This window comes from Mus caroli, chromosome 6 (assembly GCF_900094665.2).
Source record: "Mus caroli chromosome 6, CAROLI_EIJ_v1.1, whole genome shotgun sequence".
Lineage (NCBI taxonomy): Eukaryota > Metazoa > Chordata > Mammalia > Rodentia > Muridae > Mus > Mus caroli.
Window position 1 is genome coordinate 109,399,600 of NC_034575.1, and position 22,099 is coordinate 109,421,698.

General features: G+C 51.5%; 1 protein-coding gene across 2 annotated transcripts in view; it reads left to right on the forward strand.

Annotated features, from left to right (window-relative positions):
• Positions 1-22,099, forward strand: part of Slc6a1 (solute carrier family 6 member 1) — a 34,462-nt gene that overhangs the window by 5,961 nt on the left and 6,402 nt on the right. Inside the window, exons 1-12 of one of the 2 annotated variants that reach the window (XM_029478912.1) lie at positions 5,251-5,497; positions 12,445-12,494; positions 13,260-13,584; positions 13,897-14,028; positions 14,144-14,244; positions 15,369-15,478; positions 16,199-16,331; positions 19,165-19,299; positions 19,490-19,593; positions 20,023-20,147; positions 21,167-21,279; positions 21,492-21,623. In XM_029478912.1, the coding sequence (XP_029334772.1) occupies positions 13,347-13,584; positions 13,897-14,028; positions 14,144-14,244; positions 15,369-15,478; positions 16,199-16,331; positions 19,165-19,299; positions 19,490-19,593; positions 20,023-20,147; positions 21,167-21,279; positions 21,492-21,623 (1,323 nt within the window). In that variant the 5' untranslated portion in view covers positions 5,251-5,497; positions 12,445-12,494; positions 13,260-13,346. Of the gene's footprint in view, positions 1-5,250; positions 5,498-12,444; positions 12,495-13,259; positions 13,585-13,896; positions 14,029-14,143; positions 14,245-15,368; positions 15,479-16,198; positions 16,332-19,164; positions 19,300-19,489; positions 19,594-20,022; positions 20,148-21,166; positions 21,280-21,491; positions 21,624-22,099 lie in introns of those variants that run through there. The other variant, XM_021164828.2, reaches the window with a different exon arrangement.

Genomic DNA, 22,099 nt, shown 5'->3' on the forward strand with positions numbered 1-22,099 from the left:
AGAGAAAGAGAGAGAGAGAGAGAGAAAGGAAGGAAGGAATGAAGGAAAGAAAGAAAGAAAGAAAGAAAGAAAGAAAGAAAGAGAGAGAGAAAGAAAGAGAGAAAGAAAGAGAGAAAGAAAGGAAAGAAAGGTCTACTTCCCCTAAAAAAACCTAGCATCCGTGGAGAAGGGTGAGAAGGGGCCATATAGATAGATGGGTGATGGGTTTTAAAGGCACACACCTGCCACAAAGGCACTGAATAGGTTTCTTCAGGAAGGAAGCACAAAATAAACAGCGTCCTTTCCCCCCAGCTCCCATCTGACTCTGACATGATACGGAGCTAACCAATGTACCAGTATCCTCTGCAAGGAAGCAGAGGCCCCAGAGTTGAAAGGTTGTCCCAGGTTAGTTCACAGACACATGACAGATCTGGGATTGCATCAAGTCTGTCTAGCATACCTGAGAAAGGAATGCAGCGCTGCCTCCTGCCTGGCTTAGGGCTTCATGGACCATGGCTAAGTCCCTTCCCTCTCTGCACTGCTGATAGACATCAGTTTGCTGGAGCCCATTCTTCAGGCTCTAGACAGGCCTTGGGGAGGGAAGCTGCCCACCCCACTTCCCTTTCACCCCTGAATTTCTCCACGACACCCTCCCGAGACTAATGGCTGGGTAAGATAAGCGCTCTTTCTCCAAATGGCAGTGAATGGCAGTAATGACAGAGCAGATGTGGTACCGCTCGTTTGCTAGGGCATTCAATGGAACTGTCAACCGAGGGAGTTCAATAGCGGTGTAGGGCTGCCGACAGCCTGCTCAAAGCCATCATCCTGGGCCAGGGAAGAGCCCCCTCCCCCCATGGAGAATCACTAGGTCCCAGAGCTGATTGTCCTTCCCAGGCTTGGGCTTCTTGGCTGCTCCTGGGACATCAATCCATAGTATCTTTGGGAGACTTTCCTGGAGGCTTCTGGGGACCCAAACAAGTTAGCTTCGGGGACAAGTGTCAGCAATTAGCTGTAGCAGATAGAATGTTGCACACCTACTGTGTTCTAGGTTCTGTGAAAGAAATGTTCGTTGTGGAAACTGTATCCTTTCAGAGACCCAGATCACCCTTTCTTCTCTCTCTCCATCATCTCTATGGTTCCTTGAGTGACAGGCAGAAGCCATGTAGCTGGAGAACATAGCAATAGGGGCTGAGGGTTAAATGGGTAGAGGGCCATACAGCAGACAGGCCATTCTCCATGTTCCATCAATTCAGCCTTGGAATAGTATGTTACTGGGTTCTGAGGGCAATCTGGACCTTTCCCAGCATGAGGACTGATTTCCCTCAGTTTGCCCATCTATAGAATGGGAATAAAGGGGGATAGTATAACTATTGGCACAGCTGTATGCTCCAACCAGTCTTAGCTCTAATGCTGGAGGGTAAGACAGATGGTTCAGTGTCTGGAGGTTACATGTTAAAAATTCTTTCAACAGAAGAGAATGCCATTGCCCAAGACAGTTTCCAGTTTATTCTTTGGCCTAAAATATCATTCTAACCACATTGGTCCCCATTGAGGTCCCCTAGACCTAGGAGGCTACTTCTCACAATTTTGAAGTTAAAACCACAAACATACCCACTGCAGGTGACCCCCTGTTACAGATGGGTAAACTGAGGTCTAGACAGTTGTTCCAGGCACAACAGGTGCTAGGACCCAGAACTTCTCACCCAGCCCTGCTGCTCTTTCCCCTGCCCCAAGCCAGCCCAGCTTGACTGTTGAGAAATTATTAAATAGAGTTGGAGGAAGGACTCAGGTTGCCGTGACAACGGAGCATGTGTCCTCGGGAGATAATGGCGTTGCACAAGGGGAGTGATGTGCGTGGAATGCTGATTCGGGAGCTTCTGGAGTGAGGGAGCCAGTGAGAGCAGAGGGGACTGACTATGTCTAGGCATTAGGCTCCCCTAGAGGATGCATGGGAGCCTGGACATGGGAGCCCAGGGATGGGACCTCTGCAGAGATGCTTGCTGCTATGGCTTCTTTCTTTCCCAGCCGACTCAGAAAGGCACACTTCACTTCACTGTCATACAGAGTTAGGTAGAGGGGAGGCAAATCCAAGGCTCAGGTCATTCCATCCAGAGCTGGCCCCTGGCCTCACCCCATTCCAGGGAAAGCCTGGCATCAGGGACAGAAGCTAACTGCTGGGGTCTCGGGAGGGGAGGGGTCGTCTCAGGTTCCTGCAGAGCTCTTGTTTCCCCCTGAGCGATAAGGACAATGAATGTAAAGATTCTGCTGAACAGCCAGAAACATGTCAGCCCAAAGAAAGGGGAAACTGCACATCCTAGAGCCAGAGACGTCAGTTTTGAAGTCAAAAGTCAATTTTTCCACTGTTTCTTTAGCTTTATGGCCCTGGGCAAGTCATGTATCTTTGATTCTCAGCATCTTCAGCTGGAAAATGGGGATGGGTGACGGGGGTGGGGGAGGGGATGCCATTTCCCACCTCACAGGAGATTACAAGATGGTGTACTGCATGGGAGGTGAAGCCACCAGCTAGTCCCAACTGGCTCCCTCGATAGCAGCCACCATCTGTCATTAGCCCGAGAACAAGGCCAGGAGCAGGGGTTGCTGCAGCCATCTGTGAAGTTGCAAGGATGAAAGTAGCTGAAGTCAGTGCAGGTGCACAGGATGCTTGTCCCCAGGCTAGGACATCAGTAGAACACACAAACGCCTCCATCCTCAGAAGCAGACACAATGTTTTGCCTGCTGTATGCTCTGCGTCCCTAACGATCTGTGAGCGTGCCATCCTGGATGGGCTCTTTCTGCCAGCTGTGTAAATGACCACAGGCTGCAGAGTTTTTTGGAAGACATTCTCACCCCCTACCATTTATGTCTCTCTCCTGAACATCTGGTAAAATGCATTTCCCTCCTGGATTCATTGGTGATCACAGACTCGGAGGGTAACACCTTGAGGAACCCCGGAGTGCATCGTTTGCATGCTGATAGGGATGCAAGCTGGCTGTCACCCCATTCCTTCTTGGAAGTGGAAAGAGGGAGTGCTGGATTTGGATTTGGGAATGTGGCCATTTCGGAGGCAGAGGGAGAGCTGCTAGTGCCCATAGAGATGAAAGCAGGAAACCATTTTGTTTGTGCTCATGAGCCTGTTTGAGCAGACCCACTCTTCAAGCTAAGACTAAATCCTGTTCGTGATTCCTCTACCATTGCTGGCTGACAAGATGGCAGGTCCCCAAAGTCAGGAGAGGGTCAAGGGACTTGCTCGGTGGCAAATGAGTACTGTTCACATTTAGTCCAGATTTTGGCTAGCATTCTCATTTTTGAGGAGTTCACTGAAAGAGTTGGAAATGATCAACCTCCCCCTGGTACTTCCCCAGCTCCTTCATAACTGTAGTTTTCCTACTGTTATGAATTGTAATGTAAATCTCTGTGTTTTCCAATGGTCTTGGTCACCTCTGTGAAAGGGTCACTCAACAACCCCTCGCCCCCCCCCAAAGTCCTTGCAAAGGGATCACAGATTGAGAAACACTGGCCTAGAGTATTTTACAAGAATGACAGAAAATTATGTTTTTGGAACTGACAAAGGGTCAGGTTCTGGAATCTAATGCTGGCCTGTGTTGCCTATAGCTGTGACCTCCAAATATCTTTTCTCCTCCTGTTTCCCTACCATTATCCCAAAATATAGAAGATGTCAGCCATCGAGCCTTTCCTGTGTCCCAGGTACTTAACTCACCTAACTCTCCAAGAACAAGTCGTAAAATGATACTCTGTTTACACAGAGAGCTTACACAACTAACCTTTAGCCCCACAGTACTGCTCATCTCTGATTGTGACTCAAAAACAGGCTTCCTTGCTCCAAGGGCCTGGGTCCAGCTCTGCTCTCCCCATCCGAGTTTGTGATAAACATCTGATCACCCTTTGACCCTGAGCAGAAGTTCTTAGGTTTGAGCTGACTTCGCCGAGCCTGAGGAATTTTTTAGTCTCTATGCCATCTTCCGGGATCCTTGCTCTGTCAGCGTTTTTACTTTATAGCATGGAGTGGAGATACACAGCATGAAATTCCTCTGAACACAGATGTGCTGGCAAAAGTGAGCCTCCGACAGAGTCTTTATAAATATAATACCAGCATTAGATCCTGGAACCTGGCCCTTTGTTAGTCCTAAAAATACACTCTCCCCTCAATCTTGTAAAATACTCTAGACTGTTGGTTCTCCACCTTTGGTTGTAACCTCCTGGGGGGAGGGTTGAGTGACCCCTTCACAGGAGTCACCTAAGACCTTCGGAAAACACAGGTGTTCACATTACGATTCATAACAGTAGCAGATTTACAGTTATGAAGTAGTGACGGAAATCATTTTATGGCTGGGGGTCCCCAGCATTAGGAAGATTGAGAACTGCTGCTCTAGGCATTTTTTTTTCACCCTGACTGAGATCTTATGAAAAGAGGAATGAGATTTGTAGTTTTCTAAAGGAAGCAGAACGCCTCACAGGCTTCTCTGAACTCCATCGCCCGGAGACACTGACACCGCCAGAGAGGGCCACCTCTACCATCCCTCTTCTACTGCCTCCCAGAGGGACCAGAATGGCACTGTGCACCCTGAGACTGCAAATCAAAGGCCACCTGGGGCCAAGTAGTTACATGTGAGTGAGGGGCTCGATGACAAAGTGACAGCAATGCAGGGCCCAGCCCCCTCTCTAGAGGATGCAAATTCAAGTCTGAAAATTCTAATCAGACATCATATAACCACAAACCCTATTTAGCCCAAAGACCTCGGATTCTCCAGTGACCTTGGGTGACCTTGTTGCTGATGGTATACCTCTGGAAGGGCTGGATAAAGCCTGTGGCATTGTTGGGAGTGGGGTGACCCCAGTGTGGATGCTTGGTCAGGAACCCTGAAGCTGTTCCTGGTTCCCTTCACTGTTGAGTCACTTCGAGCCACTCAGATGGGCTTCCTCCTGGTCTCAAGTTCTCCATGACTCTTACTAGCCATGTGTTTAGTTCAGCTAGCACTGAGAGATTTTTTTTTTTAATTTCCTCCAAATTTGCATTCTGCAAACTCCCGTGGGAGTCTCCAGCATTCTGAAAGAGGCCGACTGGTTATTTAACCCCATGGGCTCTCACAGTGTGTTTGACAAGGCAGAGAGCCATGTGAGAGAGTGCCAAGTGGCCACCCTGTCACTCACTTCCTGATCCCGGTTAATCCTTCCGGTGGGCTGAGCTCAGAGCCTTTGCAGAGGAAGCCTTGGAACCGAGGCCCTCCAGAGAACCAGCCTGTGTCGCCACAGGCAGCCAGGAAAGGAGCTGAGAGGGCACCCACCCCTGGCCGTCCCTGTGAGGTTGCCTTGTGTCCAGTGCAGGGCTGGATAAGGCGCAGGGCTGCCTGCATGGAAGTCTGAGTAAGAAGGTTCACTGGGCACCCCAACCTAGTTAGGATCCACAAAAGAAATCAGTGGTCTGTGCCCTGAGGCCAAGTTTGAATTCAGATCATTCCCCGGAGTGACCTTGGGCTCCTCCAACCTCAGGCTGCTTCTGGTGAGTGTGTGCTGCCCAACTTCCCTGGGCACTCCAGGGTCTGTAGGACAGGAGAGCTTTCTGTCCCCCCTTTCCTCCCTGTTCTCTCCCTCCCTTTGTTTTCCTCCTCCTTGGTATCTTCTCCCCAGCCTCTGCCTCCTCTGGGTCTTCCTTCTCCCCCTCCCCCTGGCCCCAACCTTCCCCACCCCTTCCTCCTTCTCGTCCACCCACTATGCCTAGGATGCTGAAGCTAGGGTGGATGGAGAGACCAAGAGGCATCCTGAGCTGGCACTCTTGGGGGCTACAGAGCATGCTCAGAGCCAGTGAGGGGGGATGGTCAGGGGCTTTCTTTATAGGAAGTGTCAGAGAGATTCAGCATGAGGTCACTGGGATCCTGGCTGCCTAAGAAACTACATCTGAAACACTGTCCGTGGAGCTGGAGGCAGAGCCCTGCAGCCATGCCACCTCTTGTGGGTCCCTCCAACTGACCCCAGTAGGCTGGCATGGAGTGTTTATACCAGGGACAACAGCAGATGCCACCCATCCAGCCTTTTGCTTTGTTTCCTGATAGTTCCTTGTTAAATACTCACACTGCTTTGGAGACATATGCTGTCCTTGGACCTTAAAGATGGTACTTCAAAGGACATGCTTGCATCCAGTGGTACTGTAGGGGGAACTGTAGGGGGAACTGAGTTCCATCTGTACAAAGCTGGCACCTCCCTTACAGGGACCAGGCAGTGGTGCCAAATACCCTCACATCAGTTTCCCCATGTGCTGGTGGCCCTGTGTGCCAACAGAGAACTATGCTTAGCAGTTTGGGCATCCAATCCAAACACCCTCTCCTAGACTTTGGTAGGCTTTCCTTATCTGAATCTCAGTTTCTACCTCTATACAATGGGGATGTGGTGAGGGAAAATGAAATGGCACATGAGATACACAGAACATATTAAGCACACAGGAGCCTTTAGTGGGTTGGATCTGTAGCCCCATTGCAGTATAAACATACCTTTCTGCACACGGGGCCCCATACAGCAACTGGCTATGCCCAGGGAGAAATCCATGGTTCTGGTCCATCTGTGTTCATCTATCAAATGCCCTGGGAACTCTGTAAGAGACTGCGGGCTCCATCTTGAATCTCATCCCCCAGTCCCCAGCATGGGACCTGGCTCACTGCATGCCGGGCAGATTAGATTGGAAATTGCCTCAACAAAATGAGGTGCACCACCAGACACTGTAGATAATTAGGTATCAGAGCAGGGTTTGGCAGGATGCCGATGGTGTGATGGAGAGAGAGTGGGGAGGCTAGGGTCACTGGGAAGCAGAGCCTCACTCCTCTGCTGCTTATACACAGAAAGAAACCACGGCACAGAGTGGGCAAGGTGCTGGCTCAAGTCTACACAGCTAGTGAGGTGTAGCCCGGGTCTTATCTGCAGTGAGCCTAGAACCAGGGGAGAAACTCTTGTTCACTCTCAGACCTCCCAGACGAATGAGGACTGCTGGCCAGACTGTAGGTTAGGCCTCAGGAACTCTGAGGGCACCCCTGCCCCAATGGTGCTCTGTGCATCTAAGGGCCACAGGGAGATGTGATCTCTTAGGTTTCTTCAGAGAGCAGCAGGACATGTCCTTGGAGGTTAGTCCTAGAGGGAGCTGCCTGTTGGGGACAGGCTGCATACCAAAGGTAGGATTAGGAGTTCCCCTCTAGAGCCAGCAAAATGGAGAAGTTAGCACATAGGCCCAGCAGCCCAGCTGGCTGCTCCCATTCAAATCTTGACACTCAGCTTCTGGCTAGGAGACCTTGGCAAGTCACTGGGCCTTTCTGTATCTCAGTTTACCCTTCTGTGAAATGGGACTGTTGCTTAGAGCTTCAGGGCAGCCACAGCTGTTGTATCTAGTTGATGTTCTCACCCAGGATGTTGGGGTACCTTCAGCTGCCTTCTCCTTGGAAAGGCCAGAGTCTCACTTCCCTTCTCCTTTTGCCTGGGCAACTTCATCTCCCAGCAGCTCCAGTTCTCCCATTGTGGCCAAACCAATTGGGATGGACTCTGGGGCCAGGAGGCCTAAAGCATCAGAGGATTTACCCAGGCCTGATCCCAGGATGCACGGCTAAGAGAGGTGGTTTGTCCGACTCTGACTCCAGGCCCCAGGTTAAGCTCTGTGTGATGTGACCTCTTTAAGCATCATGGCCCCATGTCTGTGAGATAGGACTGTTGATCATGGAGCTTTGGTGTTTCACACTCTTGCCTGGTCTAGTTATGGAGCTTAGAACTGCACGTGTGTGTGTGTGTGTGTGTGTGTGTGTGTGTTTCTGTTGAGCAACAAGGAAAGAACTGACTGGACCACCTCAGTGGGGTGCTGAGAGAGCCTAGCATCTAGTACTTTCTAATGAGAACTGCAGCTAGGGCTGCTAAGGACCTTGGAGTAGGTAGGGTGAGGTGTAAAAGGTTTGCAGGTCCTGAGTGAGCGTGGAGAGTTGAAAGACTGGAAAGATAAAGTGACTCTTGTGCTGTGTGATTCTGAGCTCACGCCAGTCTTCTCTGTGCGCCTTCTCTGAGCCTTGTGCACATACTTAAATGTGGTAGAGAATCTGCCTACACCAGTAAGGGCCTTTCTTTGGTCCCCTTAAATGTCAGCCGAGGGTCCAAGAATGGGGTCTGTTTTAGATGTCCAGCTAGACACTCCTGTCACACTTGCCTGACGCAGTCCCTTTTCCATGATCACCTGTCAGTTTCCAGGACTCCACCTCCCTCGGGCCTCTCTTACCCGGGGTAGCTGCCGTTGCTGGTTGCTCTCTGTGACAGAGTGTGTATACAGCTGATCATCTCTGCATGGTAGCTGGAACTGACCCTTACTGCAACACCCTGTGTGTCCTGGCTTTGATTCTCACCACATTCTTGAAGCCTGAGACCTGCCTAAGCCAAATATCCCAAGCACTCTGCAGGGATCAGATGGGAAGCCATGCCACCAAACATGAGGTCCCTCCTCACAGCTTCAAGGTCCAGCACACCTAAGCCACACTACCTCGTTCCTGTGGACATGCTGCTAGCAGAGCCAGAACTGCAAAGCCCTCTGAGACTCCCTCTGACCGCAGCCCGGGGCTGGCAGGCATCAGTTTCCCCTCTCTACCTGGGGAATACAATAACTCCCAGCTTATGTAGCTGCAATCAGTCTGGGCACTAGAACTCTTGTGACATGCCTGGAACACAGTGGGTGCCCACTTCTCCGAAAGGATTTGTGCACAGGGACTTGGGTGCACAGCAGATGTCCCAAGGGTGGGCCTAGCATTCCCCTCTCAATCGGATAATGAAATGCATTGTTTCCGCTTGGCACTCAGCCAAACCCAATATTAATTCCTTTCTTGAACCATCACAGTTCTCAAAGAGATAAAAGCAAGTGGGGGCCATTACAGCTGCTACAGGGCTCCGCTGTCCCGGTAATTACTGAGCGGAGGGGGAGGGAGCAAGATGGAGCAGCAGTGGGCCTAGCCAGGGTGGGAAGGAGGGAAAAGGAGGGGGGGTAAGGGGAGGAAGGAGAAAGGGGTAGAGGGGAGGGAAAGAGGAGGAGCAGAATTCAGGCCAAGCCTGTTGCTCTGCCTCCTGCAACCCACAGCTCACGTGCTGGGACAATGGCACGCCTGACTGTCAAGCCCTGGTTTCTCAGCCTCTGCCTACTTTCCACCCACAGGACCACACCGGGCCCTCTGAAGCAATGAGACAGAGGGAGATTGTCCCTTGGGTTTCCCTGCTGCACTCCCCTCTTCCACAGCTGGCCATTGGCTCAACACTGGGCTGCCATCTGCAGGCCACCAGCTTCCAGGCCCTGCTCCGGGATGGGGTCCCAGTGCCCCAGTGGCCAAGGCCAAGTCCTTGTGTCTCTCTTGGACTTGGTTTCCCAAGAATGTCTCTGCTTCTGCTCCTGACCCTTGGAAGCATTTGTCACGGCTAGGGTGAAATCTAAAAGCATGAGATAGCCTTGGCCACTTAAGATTCAATAATAATAATAATAATAATAATAATAATAATTTGAACTGCTGGCTTTGGCCTCTGAGACCCCATGTGATGTGACTCCTGTCACCCCTCCACTTGGATCTGTTCCCTTCCAGACCTCTCTGCTGTCTTTCGAACACCCAGGTCTCCGTCCTGCCTTGAGGTCTTTGCATTGCTTTCCCACTGTGTAAAACACTGTGTCCTAGAGGGTCACATTTTCAACTTCTAATTCAAACTGAATCTTCTTGTTGTTCTGGCCAAGTAAAACAAGCCCAAGGGCTACTTCTGACCTATTTGCCAGGTCTGATCTAGGGCTTCCAGCTCCACACTCCTTCCTTACAAAGTGTCTCTGGCTGAGGGACCTGCAGATCTCTGCATGCTTTAGCTGAGTTTCTGTCAGTGGTGTTAAGACTTGGTCACAGCCACATGGAAGAGGGATGGGCCATCTCTGAGACTCACCACTCTTTCGTCTGGTCTCTTTCATTAACTCCATCCTCTCAGAAGCCTCTGAGTAAGGCTTCTGTTTGCCTAAGTATCTTTCTTGTGACCAATCTTGTTCCCCTCTCAGCCTCTGACAGGAATAAGCTGGACCTCCTTCTTTGGGCTGAGGAGAAGATTCACAGCAGAGGTTCTCATGTGTTTACACCTGATGTGTCTCTCTCTAGGACTGACAGATTGACACTATGGGACCAGAGTCTCAGAGTACCAGGCCCTCTATCCATATGTGATATCCCTGCTGGTATACCCCACAAAGCTGCAGCCAGGAGTGCTGGGTGTTAAATGTTCATATAGTGCCCGAGATTTCCTGAGGCCCTGTCAGCTAGTGCTGGAGTTACCCCGCATACCTATCTGTGTGCCTGGCCTTGTTGTTCTCATTCCCCCATTTATCCAGATAGGGATCAGAGAGCAGAGGTAGCTCACCGAGCATTAGCAAGTGCTAGAGAGAGCCAAGGTCAGGCTCAAGACTAACGTGGCTTCGGGACCAGGCAAGTCCAAGGCTGAATCTTGGATCTTCCCTGGGCATCAGTTCCATCACACCAACCTCAAATTCAAGTCTGTATCCTGGGTCCTTCCTGGGCATCAGTTCCATCACACCAGCCTCTTTTGTTTATGCTCAGACACAGACATGAACTCACAGCTCTTGGCTCTGCAGTTCTTTTTCGGATGGTGCAGGTGTTCGGCTGATTCCAGACATACATTTCTGGAAAACAGAAATGACAGCCTGGCTCCCTCAGGACCAGTTCTTCCAAGTGGCCCTGCCTGGGACCCCTGGGTTAGATCTGAGGACTGTGGACTATGGACTGACTTTCCTGAGGACCCAAGGGACCAAAGAGTCTTAGAGTCAGCCACATGTGACCCTGGGGAAGACCTTTGCCCATCAGTGTGCCTGTCATAGAATGCCACAGGCCAGTGATGGATAATGGCTGGAGGCTCGTGGTTCTGGAAGCTGAGAGTCTACGGGAGATTAGCGGCATCAGAAGGGCCTTCTCGTTGAATATCCCTGAGATACGGCAAGAGAGAGAGGCCTAAAAGGTGGAATTCACTTTTGTAACAACCTGCTCCAGCGACAATGACATTGGTGGGAGCCACGCCTCACAAATCTACCTGTCCTCTAAAGTGTCTCATTCAAGACATAGTAAGGGACACGTATTGGCATCTCAGAGCAGAGTTTCTGGGCGAAAGCCTAGAAGTACAAGCTAGAACATCAGCAACATAGCCCCTTCCTTCTCAGCAGCCAGCTCTCTGTGCCACACTAGGTGTAGGGTAGGCAGCCCATACTGCCTCGGAGTCCCCAAGACTCGACTCATGACAAAATCCTACAGAAGGAATTTGATTGGCTAGCTTCAGTCACATGGTCAGACTTACCTGAGGTGATTGGATCATTCTGAATAAATATGGCAGCTGGAGCGTACTGGGATAGACAGTGGGACAACTGAGAACACTGTGGTCACAAAAGCTAGCAGTCTGTCTTGCCTGAGATGGCAGTCTGCATATCCTGATTATGGAACAGGCCCCATCTTCCACCTCCTGTTCTCTCCGTCCTGGAGGGTACAGGCTGCCTCTACCTGAGGCCACAGTTCTCCCTAATGTGGCCAGGTCCAGCCAGAATGGAGATAGTCGTTCAGGACAAGCCTACCACTGTGCAGGAGGCTCAAACTGAGTTGGCCACCTTGCAGAAGAGAAGCGGGATTGGGCCGTGAAGTTTTCCCACATGGAGGACACATGGCGCTGGGTAACAGGCTGCATGCGAGGGGCTGAAGGCCATGCACTGCACACCAGGCATCGGGGCAGATCCCAGGCACCCATGGCTTTTGCTCATTCCCTGTGTGGGGGCCACGTCTTTCCAGTTTGTCCTGAGGGTTCCATAAGTTTAGTTTGTGTTGTTTTATTGAACACCTTCTATAGAATGTTCTAGAAAAAAATTGACACAGAAGAAAACAAATTCCATGACCGTCTGTTTACATATTTAGGGGGCAGAACCTTAAATAGGACACCTGAAGACGGCTTTCCCAAATCCACCTTCCTTGCTATAAAATATAGGGCTCTTCGCTCTGCTCTGACATCGTTGTTGTTGTTAAATAACATTTCTTCAAGTTTATATGGAGGATAGAGAACAATATCAGCTAGAATAAACTTTAATTTTGCATATTAAAAGAAAAGATCAGCCTGATTCCTGACTCCCAACATGCCTCGAGCGATGTTCCGCCCCGGCTCCTCTTTTCCATTTGGTGAAATTATGGAGCACCCCGCCCATGACCACAGCTGTCCCCGCACAGCCCACCCCGCATGTCTCCGCATTGGCAAGCCAGCGCCATGCTGCATGGACTCACCACAGTCACTCTGGCTGGGGACGCTCTGCAGTCACAGGCCCTGCCTGGGTCTCAGCTGCTTCTCCCCGCTTGTCGCCCCCTGCTGACAGTCTAGCTTCATCTGTTGTAGCCTGTCCATTCACCTCCCTGCCCTTCTCCCCCCTCTGTTCTGCAGGCTCTGTGGAGAAAGCCTTTAGGAGAAGACTCCTAGCAGAGAGCGATTAGGTAAGATAAGCAGCCAGGTGACAAATCACAGCCTGGCAGACCCAATAGCTGACTTTGCTGCAGCTCGACGAGCCAGGAGAGACTGGCACCATTGGATAGGTGGGAAAACTGAGCAACCATGGGAATGGCTCAGTCAGTCAAGTACATCAACATGAGGCTCTGAGTTTGAGCCCCAGCACCAGTGTAAAAGGCCAGGCATGACCACGTGGCCTGTAACCCCAGCTCCAGGAGTAGAGATAAAAGGATTGCTGGAGCTTGCTGGCAGCCGCTGTAGCTGAACCATGTTCTCTAGGTTCAAGAGAGACCACATCTCAAGTGACTACGACTGGGGGTGATAAAGGTGGAGGCCGGACAGCCTCCTTTGCCATCTCTGCGTGTTCCCAGATGTGCTTGTGTTTCCCACACTCAGCCAGGTGTTGGCGGTGCACATTTGTAATCTCAGCACTGGGGAGGCAGAGACAGGAGGATTCCCCAGGACTTGCTGGTCAGTCAGCCTAGCCTGTACTGTGAGTTCTGGGCCAGCAAAAGACATGGTTTCAGAAATAATGGACAGATGCTGAGGAATGGTATCCAACTGACCCTGCCCCATATATACGAGACACATACACAAAAGACAGAGTCAACAGGAATTAAGTACTAGTTCTTAGTACTATGACTAGTACTAAGTAATAGCAATCAGCTGGTAAAAGAGAACTGACCTGAAGGCAGTTTTATTTCTATGCTACCTCTTTAACTATAACCCACTCTGTCCTACAACAATCCCAGGCCGCAAAGCTGCTGTCCACGTGGACTGGAGCTGACATTGCACGCCCACCTGCCAGGATCCCTGCTGCCAAGTTTGTGCTCCGAGACATGGCAACTGACAACAGCAAGGTGGCTGATGGGCAGATCTCTACCGAGGTCAGCGAGGCCCCTGTGGCCAGCGACAAGCCCAAAACCCTGGTAGTCAAGGTGCAGAAGAAGGCCGGGGACCTCCCTGACCGGGACACATGGAAGGGACGCTTCGACTTCCTCATGTCCTGTGTGGGCTACGCCATTGGCCTGGGCAATGTGTGGAGGTTCCCTTACCTCTGCGGGAAAAACGGTGGCGGTAGGTGACCACCTGGGACCAGGTCTTTGCATCTTCTGGGTCTACCTTGAGGGGAGGGAGGATCTTTGAGATCAGTCCCTATTTGTCACTCCTTGTCCTCTCTTCAAGAGTCCCCAATGACAGTTGTCTGTGGCGCTGATATCAGAACTTCTGTATCTTTTGCAAGAGCTGGGGTGTATTTTGAATGAAGGATGCCGTTGGGGCTTGCCTTGAATACTGCTTTCCAGGCGGGACACATGGGAATGGTGGGTGGGACTCCAGAGCTAGTGGGGAGACTCAGAGCCATGAGTGTATCTTATCTCTCTTCTCCAGGGGCCTTCCTAATCCCATATTTCCTGACGCTCATCTTTGCGGGTGTTCCTCTCTTCCTTTTGGAGTGCTCCCTAGGCCAGTACACCTCCATTGGGGGCCTGGGTGTTTGGAAGCTGGCACCCATGTTCAAGGGTGAGTAAGGGACCTGGGCATATGGAGGGGCCTCACCCAAGATCCTCTGGGACAAGGAAGCTATGGGCCCATTTCTAAGAGTGCAGCGGCAAGCCCTGTGCATGTTCCTCTCCAGGTGTGGGCCTCGCGGCAGCTGTGCTGTCCTTCTGGCTGAACATCTACTACATCGTCATCATCTCCTGGGCCATCTACTACCTGTACAACTCCTTCACCACGGTGAGTGGCCACCGGCCAGCACCTACAGGGGCCGTGGGCATCCTCAGTGTACTCACTGGGTCAATCCTTGAATGAGGAGTTGAGGGGTGTAGCTTGTCTTCTATAGTGTCTTCCCTGACCAGCCATGCTGAGAGTCACAGTCTCACACCCCAGGCATCCCACAACTGGATCCGATAGCCATTTGGTATGGACTCAGCTAGCGTGGGTTGGAATGCTAACTCTACTGTCTATTAGCTGTGCAACGTCAGGAACCAGCTTTAGCTTCTCTGAGACCTCACCGATCTCATTTATAAATGTGACCCAGCAATTCTGTTTCCACAGAAGCAAAAGCAGGGTCTCAGACACACGGGGCTCAATGCCCATATGTTTACAGCATCATGTTTTATAAGAGCCATTCAGAAGCAACCCCGGGTCCCCAGGGAACACGTGTGACTGGATGCACATGTGTGTGGTGGAATACTATTCATCCTTGACAAAGGAAACAATCTGACCCATGTACCGTGGACATGAAATTTGAAGACGTTAAGGACATCACAGAAAATGGATGCTGTGTGATTCTGCCTGCATGTGCTTCTTAAGGTGGTCAGATTCCAGGAGACAGGAGGCATCATGGGGAAGCCTGGAGGACAGGGAGTTAGTGAATAAAGGAGACCAAGGTCCTAGAGAGAACTGCTGCACACTACTGTGTGCTCCATGCTGCTCAGAGTTGCTGCACACTACTCTGCGCTTCACGCTGCTCAGCTGCACACAGAGCAGGGGTCAATTTTACACGACCTGTATTTGAACAGAAACAGGGAGGAAACAAAAACTGAAACTCACTCCATAAATCACATGTAAAGAGTCTAGAGCCAGGCTGGATGTGGGACAAACCCTGTCTGTTAGGGTCACCCCTGTGGACACAGTGTGGACACAGTATGGCTTGGAAGCTAGTTCTTGGAGGAGCAAGAGTTCAGATTTGGGTGGTGTGATCTTGCCCACCTTCCTCTGAGAGCTCTCGGGAAGAAGAGATGGAAAAGCGGTTGTGAGCAAGTGCATGGGGCAATGAGGGTGGGATGGGTGAGTGGAGTCCTCTCTGGCCAGCCCCAGGGGCTGAGTGGGATCTGTCTGTGACTCTGCCCTTGCAGACTCTGCCATGGAAACAGTGTGACAACCCGTGGAACACTGACCGCTGCTTCTCCAACTACAGCCTGGTCAATACCACCAACATGACCAGCGCCGTGGTGGAGTTCTGGGAGTGAGTGGGGGCTGGGGTGAGGCTGGGGAGGGTGTGCCAGCTGGGTGGTGGCAGGCAATGTGGCGTTTCCTTCAGCCATTCATTACTGAGTGTTTCTTGAATGCCTACTGTGTGCCGGTAAAGATCTGGGGACACCAATAGACAGTGACAGCAGCAGGCGGCTCATATAGGCAGGAAGACATGCTGGGTAGGGGAGGTGGTCTGGAACAGCCTACAGGAGAGTGTGGCTGCTCGCCATCACATGAGGGGTTGGGTGGTCAGTGGTACTTAGTAGGGAGGAACATATGTTAGGCACAGGGAGGGGGGCAGCTACAGAGGGTGCCCAGTGAGGACCTTTGCTAAGGGATTAAGGTGCACGGCAGATGTTGGGAAGTCTCAGTCATCTGTTCTCCAGACTCAGACAAGGAGGTCCTGTGCACTACAAGGTCTCAGGCAGGAGAGTGACCACATGGTCCTTCCTGGGACTTATGAGGAGTCCATGGGGCTGGATAAGCAGAGCCATGGAGAGACGAAAGCTTAGTAGCCCAGGAGTTGAGGTTGACACCAATGACTGCAACTCTCCAGGGTGAGAGTCCTGGCCCACAGTCCCTGTCCAAACCACAAGGTCACAGTGTGACCGGGACACCCAGGTGGGGTGGGGTGGTATGGTCTGCATCAGAGCCATGGACACTCACCTCCTGCTGGCCCTGTGTGACTCTTTCCTCTGTCCTCTGTCCCCAGGCGCAACATGCACCAGATGACAGATGGGCTGGACAAGCCAGGACAGATCCGCTGGCCGCTGGCCATCACACTGGCCATTGCCTGGGTGCTCGTGTATTTCTGCATCTGGAAGGGTGTTGGTTGGACTGGAAAGGTAGGGACATGCGTGAATAATGGAGACACAGAGGAGAAGGGGCAGGTCAATATAGGAGGTGGATCCTGGTCCAGGGCCCATGACTCCCGTATGATCCATCTAACTTAAGTTAAAGTCATTTCCACTCTCCATGCCTGGGCTCATTCTTCTGAAACAGGATGAGCCAGTGTCAAGTTCACAGATGCCATTGGGCTTGACGGAGCCATAGCCAGATGGCAGGTGTTTTTCCAAGACCATTGGATCAGCTTCCTCTGCACTTGTTCTGTGGCCACTCTATGTCCAGTACAGGGGCCCAGAGTGCCATTTTCCATGATGATGGGATGGATGGTAGAGGTATATAACCCCAAGCTCAGATCCCCATGTGATAGCTAGTTGGCTCTGTGACCATAGGCATGCCACCTTGCCTCCCTGAAACTTGTTTTCCTCCTGTGAGATAACATTTTTTTGGTGGTTTCCTGGTACCTATCGGGATCTCCAGCATTAGGGAGGGGACTTGCCATTTTTATCTAGTTTATGTAAGTGAAGATAGGGGCCAAGCTGGAGCATCTGGCCAGAGCCTTCTTGACACTGATCTGGGAGAGTGACTGGCACAAGTTGATTAAAGAGTTTGGGGACAGAGTTAGCTGACTTACTCCTGGGCTCTACAAGTGGTACACACTGTGGTGCAGTCTGGTAGACCCCAGGACCTACCAGGTCCTCAGACACGGTGTGGGAGTTAGAAGACCCTTTATCTTCCCTAGGATTAAGGAGAGCAGAGGTGGGTACAAGGCCCTTCCAGGATGACTCCAGGAAGCAGAAGAATGGGGGCTTTGTTCAGGGCCTTGGAGTGTTATAACCTCAGCTTCCCAGGGAATAGCTGTGTGCACTTGGGCAAGTCACCAGACCCCTCTGAGTCCCAGTCCCCTCATCCGCTAGTGGGTCATCACAGGCTGAGAGACGATCTAAGCAGAATGCTAGCTAAGATACTTCATGTGGAAACTCTGTGTTTAATACCAGTTATAACCATTGGTGGGGGTGAGGATGCCCAGCCATCTGGCTGCATTCACGGACTGGTTACTTATTGGGGACAGAGAGTAGGGACCTCCCTCACTGTATCATATGGGGATGTTGACCCATCCATGATTGCTGTCCTTCAGCAAGTTTCTATTGGAAACCTACTGTGTGCTCAGCCTACTGCTGGGCATGGAGAATAGGGAAATACAGACAGCAACTAAGTGTTAGGCATGGCCTGTGTCCTCATACAACAGCCTCTCTGCTCACTGAGATGGAAAATCATATCCATTTGCTAGACAAGCAAAAATAAGGCTCTGAGAAGTTAAGAAATTACCCAAAGTCATACGAATGATTAAGTCCCCCCCCCCTATTTTTTAGGTTGGTTTCTTCATGGTTTGTGGCTGCTTTTTTTCCCTAATACTGAGGATCTCAGAGTCCAATAAGTGGGGGGGGGGTCACATCAGACTTTGGGGCATCCAGAGTCACAAAGAAGCACTGTGCAAATCATTTCCTTAGTGATGGGTCTGACAAAAGACAAAGTTTAAACATACTCTGCACCACAGAGGCCACCCTACCCTGCCGTCTGCAGTTTCATTTCCAGAAGGTTCTCAAGCAACATGGGTCACAAGCTCGGAGAAGTTGGTGGCTTTAGATTTGGTAGTTGCACAGCTGGATGTTTTCCCAGGCGTGGAATGACACTTTCTAAGATAAAGATTTGTATACAGACAGGTTCGGTGTTGCATTTAGATCTCCATGTAGCTGGAAAGCCGTAGCGGGGAGCTGGCACCTCCCAAAGGACTCTCTGTAATTAAAGATCATTTTCTTCCTGAGACAGTGAAGCAACGATTAGGAACGAGCTTGGCCTGTGTGTTTTAGCTTCACACACGTTAAAGAAGCCATTTTTTTCTTTTTTTTTCTTTTTTCTTTTTTCTTTTTCTTTTCTTTTCTTTTCTTTTTTTTTTTTTTTTTTTTTTTTTTTTTTTTTTGCATTTGTGCTCTTTTGCAAGGACATGTGCTCAACCATACGGAATAAGTGAGAACCAAAATGTTATTTGATTGTCAGGCACCTACCAAGGGACCACTGAATGCCATAGACTGCCCTAAGCATTGGGAGAACAGAGATGTCAGCCACATGGGACCTGTCCCTCATGTAACCAATAGGAGCTGTCTATGGGACCTTGTGTGCATGTCCTCTCGGACTTAAACTTTCCCTGTTGTCATTTGTGTCACTCAGATAATGTAGAAATAAAAAAAAAAAAAATAGAGAGATGGGGGCTGGGCGTGGTGGCACACATCTCTAATCTCAGCTTTGCGGAGGTAGAGATAGGTGGCTCTGTGCGTACCAGATCAGCCAGGACTACATAATGAGACAAATAAACAAACACACACTACCACCAAACCCCCAAATCAGCGCTCACTTCTGTAACCCAAACACTCAGAAGGATGAGGTTCACTGTGAGTTTGAGTCCATCCCTGAGCTTCACAGAGAGTTCTAAGCATGGGGTATGGCCTCTGGCTCTGTGTGTGTGTGTGTGTGTGTGTGTGTGTGTGTGTGTTGGGGGGGGGGCGTGGCATGTCTCCCCTCCCAGAATTGTGAGTCTTTCTCCTTGCCTGGGCACAGACAGGCGCTGGCCTCATGCGCATGGGAGGAGAAGGGACAGAGGGTAGCCAACAGGAATGGGGGAGGTGCTAACCAGCGGTGGAGACTCCGTGGAGGGGCTTCAGAAAGGCGGGCACACCTTCTACCAGGCTAGAAATCCAGGGACAGGGCGGCTCCAGGAGGAGGAGGAACAGATCTGGTGCTGCAGAGAGGGGCAGCCCTGCGGTTCTTTGCTTGTAGGTGGTCTACTTCTCAGCCACGTACCCCTACATCATGCTTATCATCCTGTTCTTCCGTGGAGTGACGCTTCCCGGGGCCAAGGAGGGGATCCTCTTCTACATCACACCCAACTTCCGAAAGCTGTCTGATTCTGAGGTGAGCGTCTGCCTCGCCCCGCCCTGTCCCGCCCAAATGGGTCCCCAGAGTCAAGAGCATGCTAGGTATCTGAGCAGGTCTGATGGAGCAGATAATCCCTGAGGACTCCCAGGAGGCCGCGGTAGCGATGACGATGACGATGACGACTCTGATCTTGATCAGTTCTGAGGTTCTGATTCTCTGCCCGCAGGTGTGGCTTGATGCCGCCACCCAGATCTTCTTCTCCTACGGGCTGGGCCTGGGGTCCCTGATTGCTCTGGGAAGCTACAACTCTTTCCACAACAATGTGTACAGGTGCGAGGGGGCGGGCTTTGAGGCTTCCTTCCTGGCCACGCCCCTAACCATGCCTTCCTGGTAGAGGCACACTGAGGCCACGCCCCAGGATGATTGCCAACCCCTAACCCTGTGCCCACCTCAGTAATACACACTTATCTCCAGCACTTCTCCCCTGTCACATGCTGGAGGTCATACATGCTCTTCATCTGAGTCTACATCCCTTGTGGAACCTCCATCTCCATGCCCTCTGTAGCCACACCTACTCTATTAGATCTCTCTTTACCTTCTTAGGAGACCCCTCTCTGCTCTACCTGCCTGGCTTGCTCTGGCCTTGCTCCTGTAGTTCCTCTTCTAGAACCCCTTTCCCTTCCCTCAGAGGTTACTGCCCTCTGGTCCCACTCTCCTGTAGTCGTCCCCAATCACCTCACCGGCCCTCCTGCTCTTCAGGGACTCCATCATCGTTTGCTGCATCAACTCCTGCACCAGCATGTTTGCCGGCTTCGTCATCTTCTCCATCGTCGGCTTCATGGCTCATGTCACCAAGAGGTCCATAGCTGATGTGGCAGCCTCAGGTCAGTGCTCTACGTGAGGGAGGCAGGGCTTGCCATGATGCTTGCGTGTGGTCCTGAGGCTTGCACGTGTGGGCCCAGCTGAGCTATAGTCACCAGCATGATACAAAGCTCTCCAGGCTAGACTTTTGCCCTGCTCTGAAAACACTGTCACTGTGTGGGTTGTGCCCACTCTGTTCCCATGGACAGTGCCAAAGTCAGGAAGATCCTCAGGGTCTGACCCCTTTTTCCTTTTGGCCAGGGCAAGCCACAGCAGGAGGAACTGTGTGCCAGGTAGAGCCTTCTGAGATTCAGGGAGGTGATGTGACTTGTCCCTTGGAGAACTGGGTTGGTCATGTCAGAAATGCTCTTTGCTGCGGTTCCTGTCTCACCCACAAGGGAACCCCTTCTCCAATTCCATTTTCCCTGAACTTTCTAGACTCTCATCCACTGCTCTGCCCCAGAGTAACAACCAGAAAGGTTGTTACTCACAGGAGGCTTCTCCCGAACTCTTACACATCTCCTCTGGGGCCTCCAGATCCACCTCTACCCCCAGCTCCACACAGACATCCCACATCTGTTCCATCCTGTAACTTCCCACCTTATGAAGGGTTCATCTGCTGAACAGAAGCCCCAGCCTCCTCCCACCCTCTTCCTTCACCTCTCCACAAGCCCTGCAGTTCCAGCATCTGTCTCCACCTGCCTCCTTCATGTATCCCCAGCCAGCCTCTCTGCATGTGAGCTGTCCCAGCCCCTGGCCAGGTCCCCATGGTCCCTCGCTAGATGGTGGCCACAGCTCTACACCACCTGTCTGTCTTCCCTCTGGACTCTCACTGTTTCCTAAGAGATGACAGTGTACAAACAAGGTTACCCAGAGGATGAGCTGAGGTCAAATGAACAAGTGACAGTGTGTTGATGTGCTACTGGCTGTGCTAGGTGTGCTGGGTGTGCTGCTGGCTGTGCTGCTAGCCATGGTGCTGGGTGTGCTGGTAGCAAGCCCCCACTGTCTCTTTTTCTTTCCTCTGTTTTGCCCTCCCCACCAGGCCCGGGGCTGGCATTCTTGGCATACCCTGAGGCTGTGACACAGCTACCCATCTCTCCCCTCTGGGCTATCCTGTTCTTCTCCATGCTGCTGATGCTGGGCATTGACAGCCAGGTGAGGCCCCCACCCCACAGCACCATGAGGACCCCCATCAGGACCAGCCTGGCCTTGATTGGCACACACAGTGCCTGGAAGACCTGACTCCAGACGATCCTGGCCCTGCTGTCTGGCTACACGCCTTTCTATTACAAGGCCAGGTTTGGGGTGGGTGGGTAGGAGGAGGCTGGCTGCAGCTGGTAGCTAACCCCATCTTTTCTCCCAACAAGTTCTGTACCGTGGAGGGCTTCATCACTGCCCTGGTGGACGAGTACCCCAGACTTCTCCGCAATCGCCGTGAACTCTTCATTGCTGCCGTGTGCATTGTGTCCTACCTGATTGGCCTGTCTAACATCACCCAGGTAGGCTGACCAGCATCTGACATGCCTCAAATTTCCCCCAGGGCTTGCCATACCTTTTCATGGCAGGGCACATGTTCACCTCCAAGATCCAAAGCTCTCCAGCCCTTGGGCCTCTTTTTCTCGGGGTTAGCTTATGCCACCATCTTTCTCTGTACTGAGTGCCATTGTACCAAACCCCATCACTCCATTGTGAGATCCATGGAGTCCCAGACTGGTGGGAGAGGCAGACTTTGAACTAGAGAGTATGGGATAAATATAGAGAATGCAGCATACATCCCAGCTATGGAGGAGGGTATGGAGGCGGGTGAGGGAGATAGGGAATCAGAGGGATAGGGGATGAAGGGTTGGGACAGTGAGCTTGCAAATGCTCACAGAAATGAGTCAGAGTCAATTTGAGAGTGGGGCCTTTGACACCATCACTTTCCAAGTCCCTTCTGTCTATCTCAGAGAGAAATGCTATACACACCTGCTATGTG